The 19761-nt window shown below is 33.6% G+C and overlaps 3 protein-coding genes across 8 annotated transcripts; 2 read left to right on the forward strand and 1 right to left on the reverse strand.

Annotated features, from left to right (window-relative positions):
- The first annotated feature begins 266 nt into the window (after nt 1–266).
- Nucleotides 267–3822, forward strand: LOC122599779 (urease accessory protein F). Of its 4 annotated transcripts, XR_006323945.1 has the most exons (4): nt 267–456; nt 590–957; nt 1060–1928; nt 3581–3822. XR_006323945.1 is itself a non-coding variant. In XM_043772353.1 (3 exons), the coding sequence occupies exon 3, from the start codon at nt 1061–1063 to the stop codon at nt 1799–1801; it is 741 nt and encodes a 246-aa protein (XP_043628288.1). In that variant the 5' UTR covers nt 267–456; nt 590–957; nt 1060; the 3' UTR covers nt 1802–2016. The 4 variants fall into 4 exon arrangements, 3 of the variants coding, with proteins under 3 accessions (XP_043628288.1, XP_043628290.1, XP_043628289.1); XM_043772353.1 differs by lacking the exon at nt 3581–3822 and having other exon boundaries at nt 1060–2016; XM_043772355.1 differs by lacking the exon at nt 3581–3822 and having other exon boundaries at nt 889–957; nt 1060–2016.
- A 1835-nt stretch (nt 3823–5657) lies between these two features.
- Nucleotides 5658–16500, reverse strand: LOC122601990 (ATP-dependent DNA helicase Q-like SIM). Of its 3 annotated transcripts, none has more exons than XM_043774721.1 (16): nt 16316–16500; nt 15527–16019; nt 14688–14907; nt 14484–14594; nt 14028–14217; nt 13642–13918; nt 12684–12883; nt 12399–12455; nt 11463–11543; nt 9620–9683; nt 8564–8663; nt 8394–8477; nt 8023–8110; nt 7272–7385; nt 6684–6776; nt 5658–6177 (listed from the first exon to the last, which is right to left on the reverse strand). In XM_043774721.1, exons 2-16 carry the CDS (start codon nt 15993–15995, stop codon nt 5881–5883), a joined length of 2445 nt encoding a protein of 814 aa, XP_043630656.1. In that variant the 5' UTR covers nt 15996–16019; nt 16316–16500; the 3' UTR covers nt 5658–5880. The 3 variants fall into 3 exon arrangements, with proteins under 3 accessions (XP_043630656.1, XP_043630658.1, XP_043630657.1); XM_043774723.1 differs by having other exon boundaries at nt 16306–16500; XM_043774722.1 differs by having other exon boundaries at nt 15527–16028; nt 16306–16500.
- A 2100-nt stretch (nt 16501–18600) lies between these two features.
- On the forward strand, nt 18601–19323 carry LOC122601209. The gene has a single exon (XM_043773973.1). The coding sequence runs from the start codon at nt 18601–18603 to the stop codon at nt 19321–19323; it is 723 nt and encodes a 240-aa protein (XP_043629908.1).
- Nucleotides 19324–19761: the final 438 nt, after the last annotated feature.

Below are 19761 nucleotides of genomic sequence, written 5' to 3' on the forward strand. Positions count from 1 at the left end.
GTACTCGGATTTCAAAATTTGTCGAAAGTATATCAAATGACATCCCTAATGAAAGAGCTTGAAAATTTAAGAACACTCATACAATTTTTATAATTTATGTTTTTGAGATAAAATATTTTGAATAAATTAGAGGAATAAAATTATTTATGGAGAGAAAAAAAAAATGAATGGTTGGGATTTAAGGATATTATAAGTATATTAGGTAGAAATATTTAAATTAGTTATTAAATAATGAGGTTAATTTAGGTAGTTGCATAGTTGTCAAAGGCGCAAAATGCAGGCAATGCCCAGCCTTAACGCCTGAAACCCTAGGCCAAAGGGCAAAGGCCCACTAACTGTATGAAGCGCCTTCCACATAAAAATCACGTATATTTTAGGGATATCACTACAGAAACTTTGTTCCAAAAATCACTTGGTAGATATCATTATCATCAATATCATCATTCATCATACTAGGTAAGTTTTCTTCTATTGGTATATTATTAAGACTCTTCTGCTATTTTATATACCCTCTTCGCCAAAATTTTCTTCATTATCATTTGTTAGAGACACTGAAATTATGTACTCTTGTACGCTTTCTTTTTTTCAGGCCCACGTTTTTTTTTGCGCCTCTCGCCTTGGCCCCATTTGGGGTCATTGCGCTTTGAGTTCTCTTTCGCCTTTGACAACTATGGGTAGTTCAAATCATCTTTTGATTTTAAAAAAGGGCAAAATGCTTTATAAGATAGTATAGATATAGATATTGCATATTTTAGTTTGTAATTTCTTATTAGTGATGCACGGATTCTCTAAACATCAGTTGTATGGTGCTTAGAGAATCAGACAATACGTAAGCGAAATCCAAATTTGTGTCAAATTCGTGTGTGTTTTCGTGATTTTCCTTTGTAGATCGATGTGAACCCCTTGATCCCATATTGATACTTGCGAGACCCCCATGCTGAGTTTTTTGTATTGATGGTTAGCTTCCATTCTCAACCTTTGGCAAGCCCATTCTCTTTATGTTGCTTAGGCAAATTCTTTTGCATCCTGTGCCAGATTTGATATACTGGTTTTTATCAGGATGGAACACAAGGCGGATGTTAACAATGAGAGCGACCAACACCAACCTTCATCAGCAAAATCAGATTTTCTTCAATGGAGCAAATGGCAATTACTTGATTCCATTCTTCCAACAGGTGGCTTCGCTCATTCCTTTGGTCTCGAGGCAGCAATGCAGTCCCGTATTGTCTCTCACCCGGAAGACCTTCAAACATATGTAATCCATGTCTTGGAGAATACAGGAAGCCTACTCCTTCCATTCGTTTTCTCAGCCACCACATCACCCGATCTTCAAACATGGCAACACCTTGACATGATTTTGGATGCAACACTAACAAATGAAATAAGCCGTAAGGCATCAGTGTCACAAGGATCGGCACTCATGAGGGTGTCCTCTTCGGTTTTTTCAGAGATTCCATCTTTGAAGATAATGAGAAGTTCTTCTTTAAGCAACGGGAATGTGTGCTTTCACCATGCTCCTATCTTTGGGATTGTTTGTGGACTTCTTGGGTTGGATACCGACACGTCGCAGAGGGCTTATATGTTTATAACCGTGCGAGATATTTTATCTGCTGCAACCAGACTCAACCTGGTGGGACCCCTTGGTGCTGCTGTATTGCAACACCAGATTTCGTTTGTTGCTGAGGAGCTCTTAAAGAAATGGAAGAACCGATCAATAGATGAAGCATGCCAAACAAATCCTCTGCTTGATACAGTACAGGGTTGTCATAGCTACTTATTTTCAAGACTTTTTTGCTCATGAATACAAATGCAGCACTCATTCACTTGTTCGTTATTCAGTTATTTGATGGCAGTTCTCTTAATGGCAAAATGAATGATAGAGAAAATTGTGCCCGCACTTTTGAAATATCACTCATGAGGATGACCTGGTATGCTTCTTTTTCATTTTTGAAGTTGCTAATTCATACAATATTTTTGATTACTGGCCTCAATGCATTCTATTTCTGTTAGTTAAAATGCTTGAATGGTTTCATTTTGATCAATTGTAAAATTAACAAAGAGAGTTCAATCAGTATACCTATGCAGATTTGAAGAAAACTATTAAATAACATTCTACAAAAGGATATTTTTGCTCTAAATTAAAATCTTCCAAGTTATGTGTGAAAGGGTACATTGTATTATTTAAAAAGCCATTGTTTGGTTGCTAAGTTAAGATTAATATTTACTAATGGTTTTCGATAGTATGTTTGCGAATAAACTGCATAAAACCATACTTCATATATAATCCCTTCGACCCCACTCGTCTTGCGACCTATAGTTTACAACAGATATATACTACATTAGAGTACCATAAGATGTCATACTATCAATTTATGATTAAGTGCATCAAAATGTATTAAACTATACATCGATGATCAATATAGTTTAAAATTACTGGTTTATACATTCGGGTATCGTGCTGCCCATATAGGCTGGCATGCCAAGTTCCACATCTTTAGTTTTGAAGATCTTGATTGGTTGGATACATAAATAGTAGCTTTTAGAAGTTGGGTACACAATAAACTCATATTACTCTATAGATTTTGAGTTGTAGTCTGATACATTTCTAGGCAATTAACCCATCGATTTAAGAAAATAGTCACTGACTGTCAGCATTACAAGCTTTAAAAAATGGTTACTTATCAACCTCTATATTCACTTAGAAGAAATCCTCAATGTATATTTTTAGCACTGGATTATTGATGATGTTGTAGACATTGTTGTATTTTGAATCATCATGACATGTAGGTAGTAACAGGTTACAAAAAAAAAATACCGACTCTGTGTCTATGTATCCCATGCCACAACCACCTCTGTCCACGACTTCTAGTTCTGGAATATGAGAGTGAACGTGTCGGATTAACAAATTTAAAAGCCTAATTATTATATATTATATAACATGACTGCAAATTACGGAAGTTATTATTGTCTAGTATCATCTTTAAGATGGTTTTCAATTATAGAAAGCCAGGGTTTGTGTATGTCCATGAAAACAATCCTGGATTGTGAAAGAGTCATGGTTGCAAATATCAGCCATATCGGCCGATATATCGGTGATATATTGGATATCGGCCTTCAACTGATACGATATATAGGTTATCGGCTGAACTTATCATTTCGATCAAATGTCGGTCAATATCGGTCAATATCGGCCAATGTCGGTCAATATCGGTCAAAAAAGTTGACTTTTTTTTTTCTTTTTATAAACCAAAAATAGGGTTTTTGACTTTAAGTTTAAAAGGTATGTAAAATTTGCTTCATAACATAGCAATTAAGATTAAAGGTATGTAAAGTTATGTCAAATTGTATATATTGTTAGTATATATATATATATTTAGATGAATTCCTTTACAATTTAGGGTATCCGATATATCCCCGACATATCCGATATATCGCATATCAGGGGTCGGCCGATACGATACCGAAACCGATATTTACAACCTTAGAAAGAGTGCTATTGAGGTGCCTGAGCTTTTGTTGTAACTTGTTTAATATTTCTCCGGCTTTGTAATGCTCTTGTAACACTCTCTTGTTCCATCAGTTGTTGGGAAACACCCCAATGGAGGTACACTGAAGACTCCAATTCTTTTTGCACCGAGTTTGTATATATCCTAATTTAATCATGCCAATACCCAATTATATGTCACAAAATTATCTTGCTCCAAGCATGTATACGTCCTTTAATGTGTTTTTTTTTTTTCAAATATCAGATTTTATTGTGTTCATATGTATGGACAATTTGTTACGTGTTTGTAAGTCTGAAAAAAAAAGATAATTTTTTTAGCCATGGAGAAAATATATGTATGCAATTTGTATATGGTTTGTTGTACGTGAATGAGCAGTTATGTAACAGTTAACGGCTAAATGCCTCTATGAAGTCGGAAACTAACGATACCATCAGATCAGCATAAAACAAGATATCATATTGTAGTAGTTAATATCAGTATCAATGCTTCTTGCACTAGCTAGTTTCCTGCTAGCATTATTAATAAAGTTTATTGCCGTTCAAAAAAAAAAATATCAGTATTAATGCTACTCGCAACCAACACAATTAGGTATTCCCTATTATGTATGGCACTCTTTCTTCTCCAACTATGTACAGTGTGGTTGAGTTTCTCAATGTATTCCATGAAATGTTATAATTGGTCCGGGAACAGAAGGACGAACCACAAAGAAACAGTTAAAAGTTGTATTCAAGTTAACACACAGAAGATGGTGTTGACCATTTAAAGTTAACCCAATCGTTTTGTACTTTTTTCGGCCTAAACCACCTGTTTATATTGCCAAATCATGGCATTAACAAAGTCCGACTTCATTGAATTTAAATTCTGGACTCACCAATACATGCGAGTCACAATAACAGCTGAAAATAAAACTCTGGATCACTAAAATGATCTATGTAAACACTTTTACATACATCCATGTGCTTATCCATAAAAGTACTTTATTTTGTTTGTAAAAGTCAAACGTGGAAGAAACCATGGCATTTTTTAAAAACCATATCTTTTTTACTTTTTATTTTTTAACCATATCTTATTTATAGTTACCAAAAGATCATTCATCGAGTGCCTTGGAAGACCTAAATAAATATTATGAGAAATATATCAATGAATGAAAAGGTAAAACCATTTGGCCCGGTGCTTTATTTCCATCACAATCCGCCATGAATTTCAGATTTTGAGAAAAGTCTAATAAGAAACTCAGAATCAGCTATTGTAAGTTTTTGGAAGCCTCCATCCATTATGATTGGGCGATCAAAGTTCTCATCACAAAATTTTGATAAACACTTCCTCAATCCTCCGACCAAACACCATGTACTTTTATGCCAATGTATTCTATTTGAGGACATATCATATTTAAAAGTTCTAATAAAAAAGACGAGTTTTAGTCACCTTCCATAGCCCATTTTATCCGTGCTTTAACTTTGGGCGATACTTTTATTACCTCTAGGCTCTAGTTCTGTTCGTACATCTCTTTGCATTTGAGTCTTTCTTGATCTCATGAGAATTTTAAGCAGGTGTATCCCATCCATCTTCTGCCACTTAACCTCCAACTCCATCTTCAATTTCTCATTACTGATTTTTCTCTTTTCTCCATTTCTTTATGGAAGCTTTTATGTTCCTCAACCATTTCAAGAATCTCCTATCACGGCGAATGAGATCGCCTTTCACCATTGGGTTATTCCGGTTCCCGAATAGGCTTCGTTAGCCGTTAAATAAATAAAATTTGAAAGCGAATTTTCAAATTGAAAGTTGCAAAATCTTAAATCAAATCACAAGTTGATTTGAGTGGCTGTTATGGAATGGAAATTTGATACCATATAATTATATGATATTGCTAATAATAGCGGGATGCATTGATACATGCATCAAAACATTTTAAGTGCATAGACTATGTACATTTAATTGTTAACTCATTTTTTTTTATATAAAACAAAAAATAAAAAAAATTGAAAGTTTAATCTTTAGGGTACACTGACTTAGAAATGCCCGCATGCTGGCGCAGATTTTCTAAAATATTACATTTTATGTATACATAAGATTTATTATTATTATTTTTTTTTTTGGTGAAGGGGATATAACCACAGGAAAACTTTCATTATAATAAAGAAGCTACAATGAAAAAGCCATGGTCATACCCATTTCCATTGAACCCACAAGACTTGCTTCCCTAGCATGTGTTTCCGGAAAAAAAGCAAGTAAAGAAATAACTACAAAACTACCTGACGCAACCCAAATTTACAAGTTACAAGTAAACGGGTTAAAAGTGGCACCTCTAATCTGATAACGAACATGTATCTTAGTTTTAAATATGGCTGAACATATAAATAACAAACTATCATTATTTAGAGAGTTTTGCAGCTAACCTCCCTCTAACTGTTTTCATATCCGTGTGGCATTTCTGTTTTTTTCTTTGACGTGGCTTTTTCCACGGTCTATTTCTTGCAAGTCTCTGTTTCCGAATCTCAGGGTTGGCCCAGCCTTTTCCCCATTCTGAAAAGGATGCGTAAGCTTTGGGCATACTTTGGGAGAGCAACATATCAGCCTCCGGGTAAATATAAAATGTTTGCTCCGACTTGGTCCTTAGGTATTCCAACCCAAGTTTGGTTAGTTCAGGAAATTTTATCTGAACATGAGTCTGTAGATACAGTCAAAAATAAAATGATTATTTATTAAAATAAATGCTAGCTTGGTTGGTTCAGTAATTCCAACCAACTTTCAAAAAAAAAAAAGTAATTCCAACCCATGTTTGATTGGTAAAGGTAAATACTTGGTCCAGTTAAGTCCTCAAGACTAACCTCACATTATATCAGGATGGTTAGGCCCGTCAACATGTTCTTTTTTAATCTTTTGTTCTTACTAATAATGTAGGTACTAAGTAAGATTATAAAAGCTATAACTTAAAATAAAAACGACTCCAGACCTTTTAAGAATTTGAAAACAACCATGTGGTGACTTTCAACCTGCCAAGTTTAAAAATTCCCCCTGCTTCATGTTTTGGGAACAAAATGCAACCCATGTCAACCCAGTTCATGGTAAATGGCTAAGAATTTCCAGTTCTATGTAAAATCACGTAACAAGTAACTTACATTAAATTCATATTTAAATTCATATATGTGTTGGTGTGTATAAGCCATACATTACCTGGTTATCTCCCTCTCTAAGGAACGCTTTGTCTTCAAGAACACGTACAAGACCTTGCCACCATAAGAGATCCGTGGTGGCTAGTTGTTGACTCTGCACATGACCCATATATTGTTAATATCTTTGAACTCAATGTCAAAAGATTCCGGACCGATATATTGAATAACTACTAAAATTGTTACAAGGGTAAACCGAATTCAAACAATAACATAAAACATAGTAAAAAGGCAGTGCATACACTTGATCTCTGATTGTTTAGAGGCTCAAATTTATAGAAGTTCCTTAGCCCATAACCCCAAGGCCTTTAGATCTGGATAAATCGATATATAACATCCCCCGCCCCCACCCACCCACACACACCAAAAAATTAAAAAAAAAATTCTGAAATATATATGTTACACCACCTATATCAATTTCAACAGTTTCCATCCCGTTCATTTACTTCACAAGTAGCATAGAGGGAACAGGTCTCTCAATATTAGAAGAAACTGCACATAGCATTCATATTTGATATGGCCTACGGGATACATGCACATAGCATGAAAAGTATGATTGACCCGAGGTTCCAAATATACAATTAGAGATTACCTGTTCCCGGATTTGTCTAACAAACATTTTGACATTTGGCTTCTCCGTGCATGTTTGACTTCTATTATGATCAAAGTTATAATCATCATAAGATCCCTCCACATCACCTTCTTCCTGGATATTAACATGAACATCATAACTTAAAAGAACATGAAAATCTAAACTAAAATGATGATCACAAAAAATGAATTAGATACATCAAGCTGCAGAAGGTATGAATTGTAATGACACAACAGAAAGGAGGATGGAAATTTATAAACACCGTTACTTAAGGAATATCATGCATGTAAAGTAGAGTTGTACTATCTTGACATATTGCCAACCATTGTATTATTATGTGCATATGATACGATCCAAATAAATATCAAGACGAGGTGATCATGATTTATATTACTAACCTGAAATTAGGCAAGTATATATGCCATTTAGTATTTGGTAGATCAGTTATATTTTAGATAAAGGCTAAGAATCATAGTTACATTAGGTAAGTAATGTTTATAGAACCTATAAATAGGATTTATAGATGTACTTTCTTTTTATGCTGAGCTTAATTGTTGAACTGAGAGTGTTGGCCTGTTATCTTGTTCAACTACTTTGTTTCTGAAATTTGTCGGTTCATTTTCATTTCATATTCACTTGAATTGAAAATCAGGTCTTATCAGCATACTTTGCATATAACTGGATAAGGGAAAAACATTCACTAGAATTATACCTGCACATTAACAGATACAACCAACATTATAGTACTTACGTAGTGATCAGAAATGGTCTGCATAAGAATTCGAGCTTCATCTTTCACATCTTGCTTTTCAGGAGGTCCCTTAATGCAAATATCACACCTGAAAAATACATTTGAGAAATTATATGCAACTAAAATTGAAGACGGTAATAAAAATAAAATATGATGTAAATTTTTCAAAAAGTTTGACGTCATGTGATTAGACTAACATTAGTTTTAAACCACATATCCACTTTCCATCTGGTCTATTTTTGGCTATCAGGAAATGCGGAGTATTTGATCCACGCTTATGTGTCACACCACTAATATTTTAAATAACAAAAAGTAAAATATGCATATTACAACCAAATATTAGCAGGCTTGGAAGTAGTAATTTGACATACGAATGACAACTTCCGTCTATAAAATCCTCCCCAAAATAATGTACCAGCATTTGGGCTCGACATCTAGAAGTACGAATAGCGTATCTGCAAAGCAGAAATATGGTAGTGTGAAGTACAAAGTCAAGAGATGATAAGAATGAAGAGCTGGTAAAGGAAAACTAAATGTCAACCTGAAGCAATCAGATAACATCTTATATGCTTGCCTAGTCTGTTCTTCACTTCTTCGGCTTGGAAGAAGCGATGGCATTCTTGACAAATTTGCATATAGAACTATTCAATAAAGCACAGAACATTATTTAGACCACATATAACCTTGACTAAAAAATTAACCAATGAGTTCAAGGAACAGCTAAGACGGGAGTCCTGGTTGGCGTACTTTTGAGATTGTTCTCCCAGTTGATATGAAAACAATAATAATATTAATGACGAAAAGAATTACAAACTTAAAGCCCAATAATTATACTAATATACCCGGCTACATTTATTTGATGGAAAAGAACTTGTTTCCAAAATTTATTCATAAAAATATACTATGGTAATAAAAACCATAACTAATAACAAAAATATCCTAATAACAACCATAGACACTAATGAATCATGGCCTATTAAGTATTAACCAACTCATTGATAAAATTAAATGGTTAATTTATCAAAGTTGACCGTATCTTTATATGAAACATCACACAGACTTGGCAAACTTATTTGTTTTGTCAGTTGACCTCAATGTGCAGTATTTAGTTTTACAATTCCTAATTGTTGATCTCATGGAAGTGCAATAACCAACAGTGGCTGAAAACAGAATATGCTAGTTTCAAAAGCTTCGTTTCTGCTTGTTTTATAGAACCCTTCCTCACTCTACAGTGATCTAAGCAGTAGGGAGTGCACTAGTAAGCCCACTTCCTATAATCAAGACACATAGTTTCTGTGCACAATACTGAAACAGCAGAGTGAGAGTCATATCTAGGATTAAAGAAACTCCACTGGCAAAATAACTTAAGCAGTGAGCTGTTGCATAGTCATATCTAGGATTAAACTAAGTCAACGAACAGAATAACCCAATATAAGGTTCCCTAGCCAGACCTTAACCACTTCTATAAGAAAGGGATGACCCTTTCCCCGTAGATGAACTCCCTGACAACCAAAGGTAAACACTAACATTTATCATCAGGAAGTTTAGTGGCGCCAAGCTTAACCATAATAAAAGTGACGTAAGAAAGTCAGCTCACCGCAATCTGCCAACTTCCCGTCTCTTCCAGCTCTACCTGCTTCTTGATAATATGCTTCCAAACTCTGTACACAAATTTACTTGCTATTAGTTGCGAGCTTTGGATCGTGTCCTCGGGGCTTGTATGAGTCTAGGAAGTGTAAATTTGAATATTTTAGACTTGTACCTGCACTTATAGGCTACTAGCATCTTGCTAGTGTCATTTTCTACTATATTTATATATATACTTTTTGCTGTTAAAAAAAAAACTCCGTACAAGAAAAGTAGATGATACTTATATTTTTAGATAAACATAACCCAAATCAACCATCTTTCCTCATCAGCTAGCATCTGTCGATTAATGGATTTTTGTATCCTAATTGATTTTGTAAGCATCTAAGTCTTTTCCACTTGACTTTGTTGCTTCTTTATCAGACACTTTATTCAATGTCGACTCATAGTTTTTTTGTTTGTAAATCTGAGACAATACTAACAAGACAGCTGATAGAATTCAGCTGTTTCATTGAGACAACTGATACAACTCGTCAACTTTCTCCTTAATTTAACTCATTAAATTCTAGGGTACTACCTTCAGCCTAAAAGGATAGATTAACATAGAGGACAGGTGGCCTCCTACTTTTAGAGTTGGACGTATTTTTCGCATATATATATGTGTGTGTGTGTGTGTGTGTGTGTGTGTGTGTGACCGTGTGTATATATATATATATATATATATATATGTCATGGGAAAAGTTATATTAGGAACCCCAAAAATTGCAAGAACCTTTAGGAACCTTTTTTAAATTAGAATTATTTACTATCTGATTGCTTACACATGTTCATATGACTATATAATTGCTTACAGATGTTCATATAACCATATTTATACATTTGATCATCATCAATCTCATTAAAACATTATTTTACAAAATACTTGCATACATATGATCGACATGCATACATGTGATCATAGCACTATTCGTGCACATGTGATCACAAAATTCATGTCTTCAAAAATTGTATAATGGACGAGAATCCATGTTTCTACATAATTATAAAATCCAAAATTGCACCTAGATAACTCAAAAACAATCAAAAAAACAATCACCATGTAAACAATAATCAATGATTAAGCTTAATTTAAACAGTTCCTAAAAGTTCCTGCAATTTTTGGGGTTCCTAAAATAACTTTTCACTATATGTCATTATGCTTATATACTTGGTATGCTTTTATAATAATTGATTAAATACCTATTTATGCCCATTTGCATGTATACTTTTTCTCTTTTGTTGGTATCAACTATCTGTTTTCTTACACACACATATGAGCATACACTCACACATACAATAACACTTGTACGTTTTTCACACTTTTGTTGGAGGTCTTTCTAGAAGCAATAGATGTACCCTCGAGTAAAGGTATGACCGATTACATCTCATTTCCACATGCCTCGCCTTTGATGGGATTGGTATTGTCGTGTACATTTTGTAAACTTTTTTCAAAACTTATATACACAATTCACTATAAAAATTTCAACAAATTACGATATTTATATTTATACAATAGATCCTCATCGGAGTACTCCCTGAGTAGCCGAGTACTCTTACCAAGGACCCTGGCCGACGCGATTCGAGTTATGAGTTCTGCAACCCTGGTTTACACTTGAGAAACTAAGCCTCTACCCGGCTAATATAATGTCTTACCGTATCTATTGAAATGTGATTACAACTTTATTTTTATTATTTACTTGGTCTTTAAAAATTATACAATATTAAAAACACATGTGAAGCTAGGGTTTGAAACTAAAATATACGTTTTAAATCACATGTGATAAACCTTACAAGTTACAAGTTGATGAACATACTTGTGGCCAACCATAGTGAATGATCCTACGAACATTTGATTTGTCAATACCCATGCCAAAAGCAATTGTTGCAACGACGACCTGAGACATAGAAGCGACAATTAGTAGATTGATTTCAAAAAACTTCCCTTTTGCTTAGCAATTCGAACACCGATTCACACATATTGACACTGAAGTGAAAAGTATAATTCCATGAACTTTTTATGCCAACTCATTATCTACAACTCAAGTATTTACTTTCACATTTGGGGGCATATTTTATCAATGTATATGGTAACATCTATACCACGGTATTACCTACAAAACAAGTGTTAACTTTGCATCGTGAAAGGAAATAGTAACAATGTATGTGTCACATCTTTATAAGCAAAGTTTTAATATTGCATGTTGAGAGAAAGTAGTATCAATATATATGTCACACCTATCTCACATTTCTACGGTTCAAGTCTATCGTCTTGGTGAGCATTATTTAAAAGAACGGAACTTCATAAAATTATAGTATTTACTTAAATTCTCTAAATATGGGAAACAAAACCTGATTTTGAACAAAAGAAAAGGATTATAAGTTCAAATTTATAACAAAATAGGGAATTTGAATGAAAATTTCATTTATTGAACACCAAATTTGGTTCCCTCAATAAAAAATAATCGGTTATTATGTTCATTTTTTCCGAAACTTCTGTAAATGTGTCCCTTTATTTTTGACTAAAATTAACCTTATATACTTTTTTTAATCAAAATCATGCTTCGTTCCCCTTGTTAAGAAATTTGTGAAATTATACCTTTTCTGAAATTTGCCTTTAAAACAGAGGTATCTTAGTTTATGTATTTTTAGTATTTTTATTTATAGAATGTAGCATAAGGGGATTTAGACTTTTCCAACTAACACAATCAATACAAAAATACAACCGACAAAACTATTAAGTTAAGCCATACCTGTATAGCACTGTCATGAAACTCTTTGTGCACCTTCCTCAATTGTGATTTTGGCAGCTGATACATGAAATTCCGTTACAATAAGTATCAAAGAACAAGTCATAGCAGATATGAGCTTTCATTAGAAGTATTGCAAGTCCATGTCAACTATTTAAACCTTCTAATGTTTCCACACAACCCAAACTACCTAATGGTAGCTTGTCGGGTTCTATTGGGAGAACAATGTTATGCAGTTAACCCATATATGCGTCAAATATTAATAAAACAAATAAAGCTAAAATATACCTTTGCATGATAAGCAGCAGCTATTAAACCGCGTCTACAGAGGTAGTTTGCAATGCTTGATGTTTCTTTTCTGGTTGGAACATATATGATAGTTGAACCTTGCTCAAGTTCTGTCTTCATTTTCCCTCCACCAGCTATACTAGAGGAGCCACAAGCATCCAAATCCTTAGTTGATGACCCATCGAACTCTCCGCATGTAACTGCAGTAATGTTGGTTATGAATAAATGAATATAACCAGAGGAAATTATGTGTTCAACAATACACTTACAAGCGTTTTAGGTTGTCAGGTATACATTTTGAAACTCAAACTGATATGTTAACATAAAAGTTAAATTTTAACCATACAATTCCAATAATCATAATTCATAAGTTGAGCTGTTATCGGCAATGAAAATGCGTGTAAAAAGAAAGGTATACAAGTACTCTAAATGTTTATGAAACTATCAGTTTTGCTGCCACATCTATGGAACTGATTATCTACATATCATCAGTTGACATCTAAATAATCAAATAATTATAATAACTTTTCCCAAACAGCAAAAACTGGTGATTTAGAACCCAAGTAGCAATAATAAATTGATAAGATAATCAGTTTTAAACGCAAATCCAAACAACCCCGTCGAACATAAGAAATCTCAACAGACTTTCAAATCGTGTTCAATAACTTCGAATAATTCTGTAGATCAAAGATATTATTTGAGTTGCAGCAAAACTTTCCATCAAAATTTCTGACACAATAATAAACTGAGATGATTACTCTACAAAATTAGTATGTATTATCAATTTAGTACAATATCTGCTTCCACTCACAAATGTATAGAACTCCTTAATTACTTTAGTAATTGACCTTCATTTTCCATCTCCATTAAAAAACAAGTAAACAGCATGACAGATAATCAACAGATCAAAACATCATTTACGATTCATGTCAAGAGCAAATGAAATTAAGATAGTTACCATCAAAATCATCAACATCCACAGATAGGTCACAATCATCTTCAAGATATTCAACTGATAGTTCTTTTCTCTTTGAAACTTCTACAAAACTTCCACTTGACAAACTTATATCATCATCACTTTCAAAAGAATCTCTTTCTTCTGTAAAACCCAACCAGTTCTTTTCGCTCTCTTCTAAGATATTTGTATTACTGTAACTTTGATTGTTAGTGTATACCTTGATCAGTTCACAGAAGTCCCTTTCATATGATGATGGTGATGTTCTACTATGCTTTACCTACAAAAGCAGAGAGCCAGTCAGAACAAAAATAAAAGATGAAGTCATACTTTTTCAATAAAATAAAAGAAAATAAAGAAAGAAAGCACAACTAAAAAAATGACGTAACTGAAAACCGAATATTTGGACGGAAAAAAGAGGTGAGAACAATATTTGGATCCTCTGACAGTTTCAATGACTTGAGAATATCTTCCCTAACTCGAATGGTGGCAGTAGCAGTCAAAGCCATTATTGGTATATTAGACTTCAGGAATGCCAACTTTTCAACATTAAAGTTCTCTCTCAGTGCAGACAATCGCCTGAAACGTCAAACAAATAAAACTACAGACCTTCCCAAACCAAACACGTATATTTGGGAAACAATTTGCAAGTTCAGAACTGAAAGACACACTACATGTCGACAAGTGATAAAATTGAGTATATTTAGAAAAAAAAAACATCATTAGATCACAAAGCTACTATGTATGGGCTAACGTTATCAACACAAAAGTGCTTCTGAAGCTAAACCATTACCTATTCTATAAACAAGAAAAGCAACCTCAAGAAATAGGATAAAAATGCAAACCTGTAGTCTGGTCGAAAATCATGACCCCATTTGGAGACACAGTGAACTTCATCAATCGCGAATAAAGCAATTCCGCGACTCTGAGCAAGGGTTTGAAGGGGTTTAATTAATCTGCAGGAGAATGTGTAGGATCTTTATTTCCATAAGATATTAGAAAACATGAACACATAAAACGTACAACAAAAATCAAACAGCTGATTTAACCTCAAGATCGTTTCAGGACATACGTAGATCAGTTGATACTTCCCTTCCATTGCTTTCTGCTCAGCACTATTATCAATCTGTCCAGATCCAAGGAAACAGGCAGACACACCATGCCTTGCTAGTTTCAAGCACTGATCATGCATCAAACTTATCAAGGGTGAGATCACCACCACAACCTTCCCTGTTAGTAATGCTGGAATCTGGAAACATAGAGATTTCCCTAAAAATAACAACCAAGTCTGAGTTCAAATAAAAATAATAATAATGGAGAATTTCATGAAAAGATATTAAACTGTTACTGTTTCCAAATTATAAGTATCAACTTTCAAAACCTCCAGTGTCTACATATTAAAACTTTTACTTTTTGCTATTTAATGTACGTGGACTCTTATAGCTTGTAAACAGTGTAATGGCACCAATTTTGCTAATGTGTCAAATGAATTGGCAACTAATACAGCTACCACATCAGCAATAAATACTTGTTATCGGACCACAAGGTAATCGGAAATATAGAAATGGATAATCGATACATCGGTCCCCCACGGACTGGTCCAACGACAAACATGAGAAAAAAAGTAAACGATGTATGTAACACTGTGGTTAAAGAGACACGGGGCCGGAATTTAAACCCCTGATTTCCACTTTTTATGTTGCATGTCCCCCCGCCACTAGGATACCATCGAGGGCGCTAATAGGATACATAAAATAGAGGCTTTCTAAGTTCAATACATACAATAACAAAAAAAAACGAGATTATTTTTAAGGAACTCTTACACACGTATCCGAAAAAAATAAGCAAAAAATTAAACGAAAATGGGCCAGACATAAAAGTTATATACCTGATCCTGTTGCAGCAAGAACGAGGCAATCCTTGTTGGCTATCCATGCTTCCAAGGCTTCCTTTTGGAACGGCTTTAAGGATGTATATCCAAAATGGTGATGCAGTAACGTATTAGCTCTGACTTCCCAATCTGATCCAGCATCTTCATCTTTCAAAAACGACGTATTCACAGGTTCACATTTCTCTCCATGTGTATCTGCAATCGAGACAGATGTCTTGATAATCTTGGATCTTCCTGATTGCAGATGATCCATGATGCTCGAATGACGGACACGCCCAAGTTTTCCAGTGCCCGGTAAGTTTGTTTTTCGTTTGGCGTTGGCATTGGCATTTAAAATGAAATCAACGGCAACGTCTAACGATGGGCCCACTTCTTTGATTGCTTTGGTCGCCTCGGAAATTTGAAATCCCATGCTTATGAGCTCTGCAATGACTTGGTCAGAAGCTACATTGCTTCCCCCATCCATCGCGTAGACGAATTTGAAATGAAACTGTAAAATCTATAATACATTAATATAAATAAATTATGTATAAAGTAAAGGAATTGACAAACAAAGAAACTTTTACATAATGAATTTGATGATGAACACTAATTGAGGCCAACATCACTCCTAACTGGCTAATTATCAGATGAATATCCTAATTTTTTAATAATATAATAATAAATAATGACAATAATAATAATAATGACAATAATAATAATAATAATAATAATAATAATAATAATAATAATAATAATAATAATAATAATATAATAGGGAGTATTTGATTGATAACCTTTACTTACAACTTGATAACTGAAAAGAAAGACCACACAGACAAAATTTTAACAATTTGGATTTGAATATGAAGAGGTACTTCCAGTAATGTTTTTCATCTTCATCCTCTTCGGTTATTTCCCGCCCGGGTGAGAGTATGGAGACCCGAAAAAGTGAAAAAGTGAAGACCCGACCGATTTTGAAAGTGCTGCTAGCCTGGGCTGTGCGAGTTAATGAACAAATTGGTGTGTTTATAAAAAATAATTATTAAAATAGTCTACTTTTAAAAATATTTGTTAAAATGATTGTTTTTTTCAAAATTATTTACGTGTTTTTGTAAGTTTTGTATTATTTTATTTAAAAGTTAAATTCTATTTATTTAACATCTTTACTAGACCATTAAAACTTAAAAGTTTGAAACCAATTTTTTAAAATAGTTATTGTCCTTACAAAAACATATGTTAGAAACTTTTGTTCTATTAAATAAAAGCTAACTTACTTTTCTTTTATTCAAATTTTATTTACAAATTAAACTGAAGTATTCTTTAATTTGTTGTTTTTTATTATATGGAAAAATTCATAAAAGATAACTTTTTACATTAACTTTTATTAAAAGGAACTTATTTAATAACCTATTAGGAACTTTTGGTAAAAATATTGATTTTTATGGATTTTTCTCTTTATTATATATTTAGCTTAACATTTTTTGGTAGAATGTTGTAATTTGAGATTATTACTTATCTATAGAACTAAGAAGAGAATGATACATTAATATGTATCATATTTTAGATTTTATTTTTTTACGTTGATCGAATATCGTTACATCACGAAATATTAAAATTTATTTTTATGATAAGTTCTTAAATATATTGGTTAAAATATTAGTATGGTTTTAAGCTTTTAAGTTTGAATGGTCTATTAAAGATGGTAAATTAGTAAAATCTAGTTTTTTAGGCAAAATAATCAAAAATTTACAAAAACACCATTCTGGTAAATAACTTTTAGAAAAACACCATTTTAGCAAATATTTTTAAAAGTACACCATTTTGGTAATTACTTTTTCCAAACACACCATTTTGGGTATTAACTCGGGCTGGGCCGGGTTCAGATATGGCTAGCTTTTGGGTTTTAATGGGTTTCCAAGATTCTTAGGTTATCCCCATTCACAACTCAACCCAACAATATAATTAGAGAAAATAACCTCAATACCCAATCTTTATAAAAAAAATATATCAATTTACCCAATTTTTTTTGGTTTTTCACAAAATACCCACAAAAATCGCAACAATTTTCGAAAATCGCTATGAGATTGTTAAGATCGCAATGAGATTGTTAAAATCGCATAAAGATGATTAAATTCGCATAAAAAATATTGAAAATCGCATAAAGATTTAACATAATCGCATAAAGATTTAGCACAATCGCGTAGAGAACATTGAAAATAGCTATGAGATTTATTAAAATCGCAATATGAACATAAATCGTTATATTTGTACACAATCGCATAAAGATTCTTGCACATCTCAAACCCGACCCAGACCCAAACCCGACCCATAGACAAACCGATATTTACCCTCTTTTAACCCTAAATCGCATTTTCTTCCCCCCAAAACCACAATCTACCACGACAAACCTTCTGCCCTCACCTTCTGAATAATCAACGGCAGCAACTATTCAGGCTTACACCACTCTTCAATCTACCCACGGTGGGTCGGTGGCAACTATCACCACCCACCGCCCCTCTATTCTGCTTGCATCTCCACCACCACGCCCTATTTCTTTCTTTACTGTTCACGGATGCATCACCACCACCAGCCACGACTCTAACATAAATACTCATACATTATGGAAATTCAAGAACCTAGGGTTGGTTTTCTTAACTTCTATTTTGAATTTATAAATTTTCTTTTTATGTATAATTAGTTACTCAACTAGTCGTCCTTGTTTTTCCATATAAACTTCACCAATCTTCCTGTTTTAAACCAAAATCATGTTTCTTTAATTATCTTAATAAGCTTCTTTTTGAAACAAAATTGCCACATTAGTTTATGATCATATGTTACGTACTTATAATATTTAATTACTTATTTGCTTAGGCTACTAGATCATCATGGACTTATGTAACCATTTAGGTCTTAATTTTCGTCATGAATATATGTATGCTGAGTTATCTTAATTAACACATCATTGTGTGTTCACATGCCCATTAGCCTATCTAGATATGTGTTATGTTTCAGCCATTTTTTTTAGTTTTTTGTAGGAATATTTTTCGGCAACAGTAACGTTGAAGAATAATGTAAGGATATTCAAATCCATGAAAGAGAAACTTATGCCTGCCCAGATAAAGTTGTTTGAGACTACTTGTTTCGGACCATGGTTGAAAGTGCAACATCCAAATGGAGATCCTTTGTTGTGCCATTTAATTTTGCAAGGTATGATTGATAATGTACCACCAGTGGGGATAGCAACACACCCGTCTGATATGTGGTTTCATTTTCCTCCGGCATATACACGTTTTGGCCGTGAAGAATTTTGTCTATTCACGGGTCTACGATTTGGACGACATGACACATTTAGTGAGTACACCAAACATATCCCTAAAGCGTCATGGCCAGAGCAAGTTTTTTTTGATTTAGCAGATGGTCAAAGAGTGAAAGTCATTGATTTGAAAAGATCATATGAAAAACTTGATTTCACCATGATGAGTGACATTGATGTTGTTCGACTGTGCCTTTTGTATGTTGTTGATGTCGGTTTTTCAGGAAGACAAGACTCTCAGCCCATTTCTAAGGATATGTTATTACTGGCAGAGAATTTAGATGCATGGAACTTGTTTCCATGGGGCTCATATATATGGGAAACTACTCGGAAACAATTATCCGCTTCTATTGTTAAACGTCCTCATGTGCATCAAAATGGAGTCAAATACACTTTGTCAGGATTTGTTTTGCCGGGTAGCCTTTTGTCCATGACTGGTGACAAAACTGTTTGTAAGTCATCAGGTATCTCCCATTCAGACGGATGTGGTATGGGATAGACAATCTCAGCATAAGTCTGTCAATATATATCTGAAGTGTAGCAGTCCATTGCGTATACAGTGGAATCATCTTGGTTTAGATGAAGAGCAACTTTTATAACATGGCCACAAGGAAAACCTGAAATTTGTCATTTCTCACAAGTACACGTCTTTGCATCTAGATCGACAAGCCCATTCAAGTTATTATCTGAAACTTCAAACAATGTGTTTGAACATGGTTTAACTCTCCATGATGCTGACTTCACAACACGTTTTGCAATCTTTTTTTCGGTCCATGGTGTAACACGACGTTCCAATGTTTCTATACATTTAAAACAAGTAATTTACTTATTAAAAGTCATCATCATTTATATATAGAATATACAATGTTAAGGAAGCAATGCCTGCAACATTTCTTTTCTTATAGTACCAATCCTGAACTGATGCTTGAAAAAACTC

This window comes from Erigeron canadensis, chromosome 5, assembly GCF_010389155.1.
Source record: "Erigeron canadensis isolate Cc75 chromosome 5, C_canadensis_v1, whole genome shotgun sequence".
NCBI lineage: Eukaryota > Viridiplantae > Streptophyta > Magnoliopsida > Asterales > Asteraceae > Erigeron > Erigeron canadensis.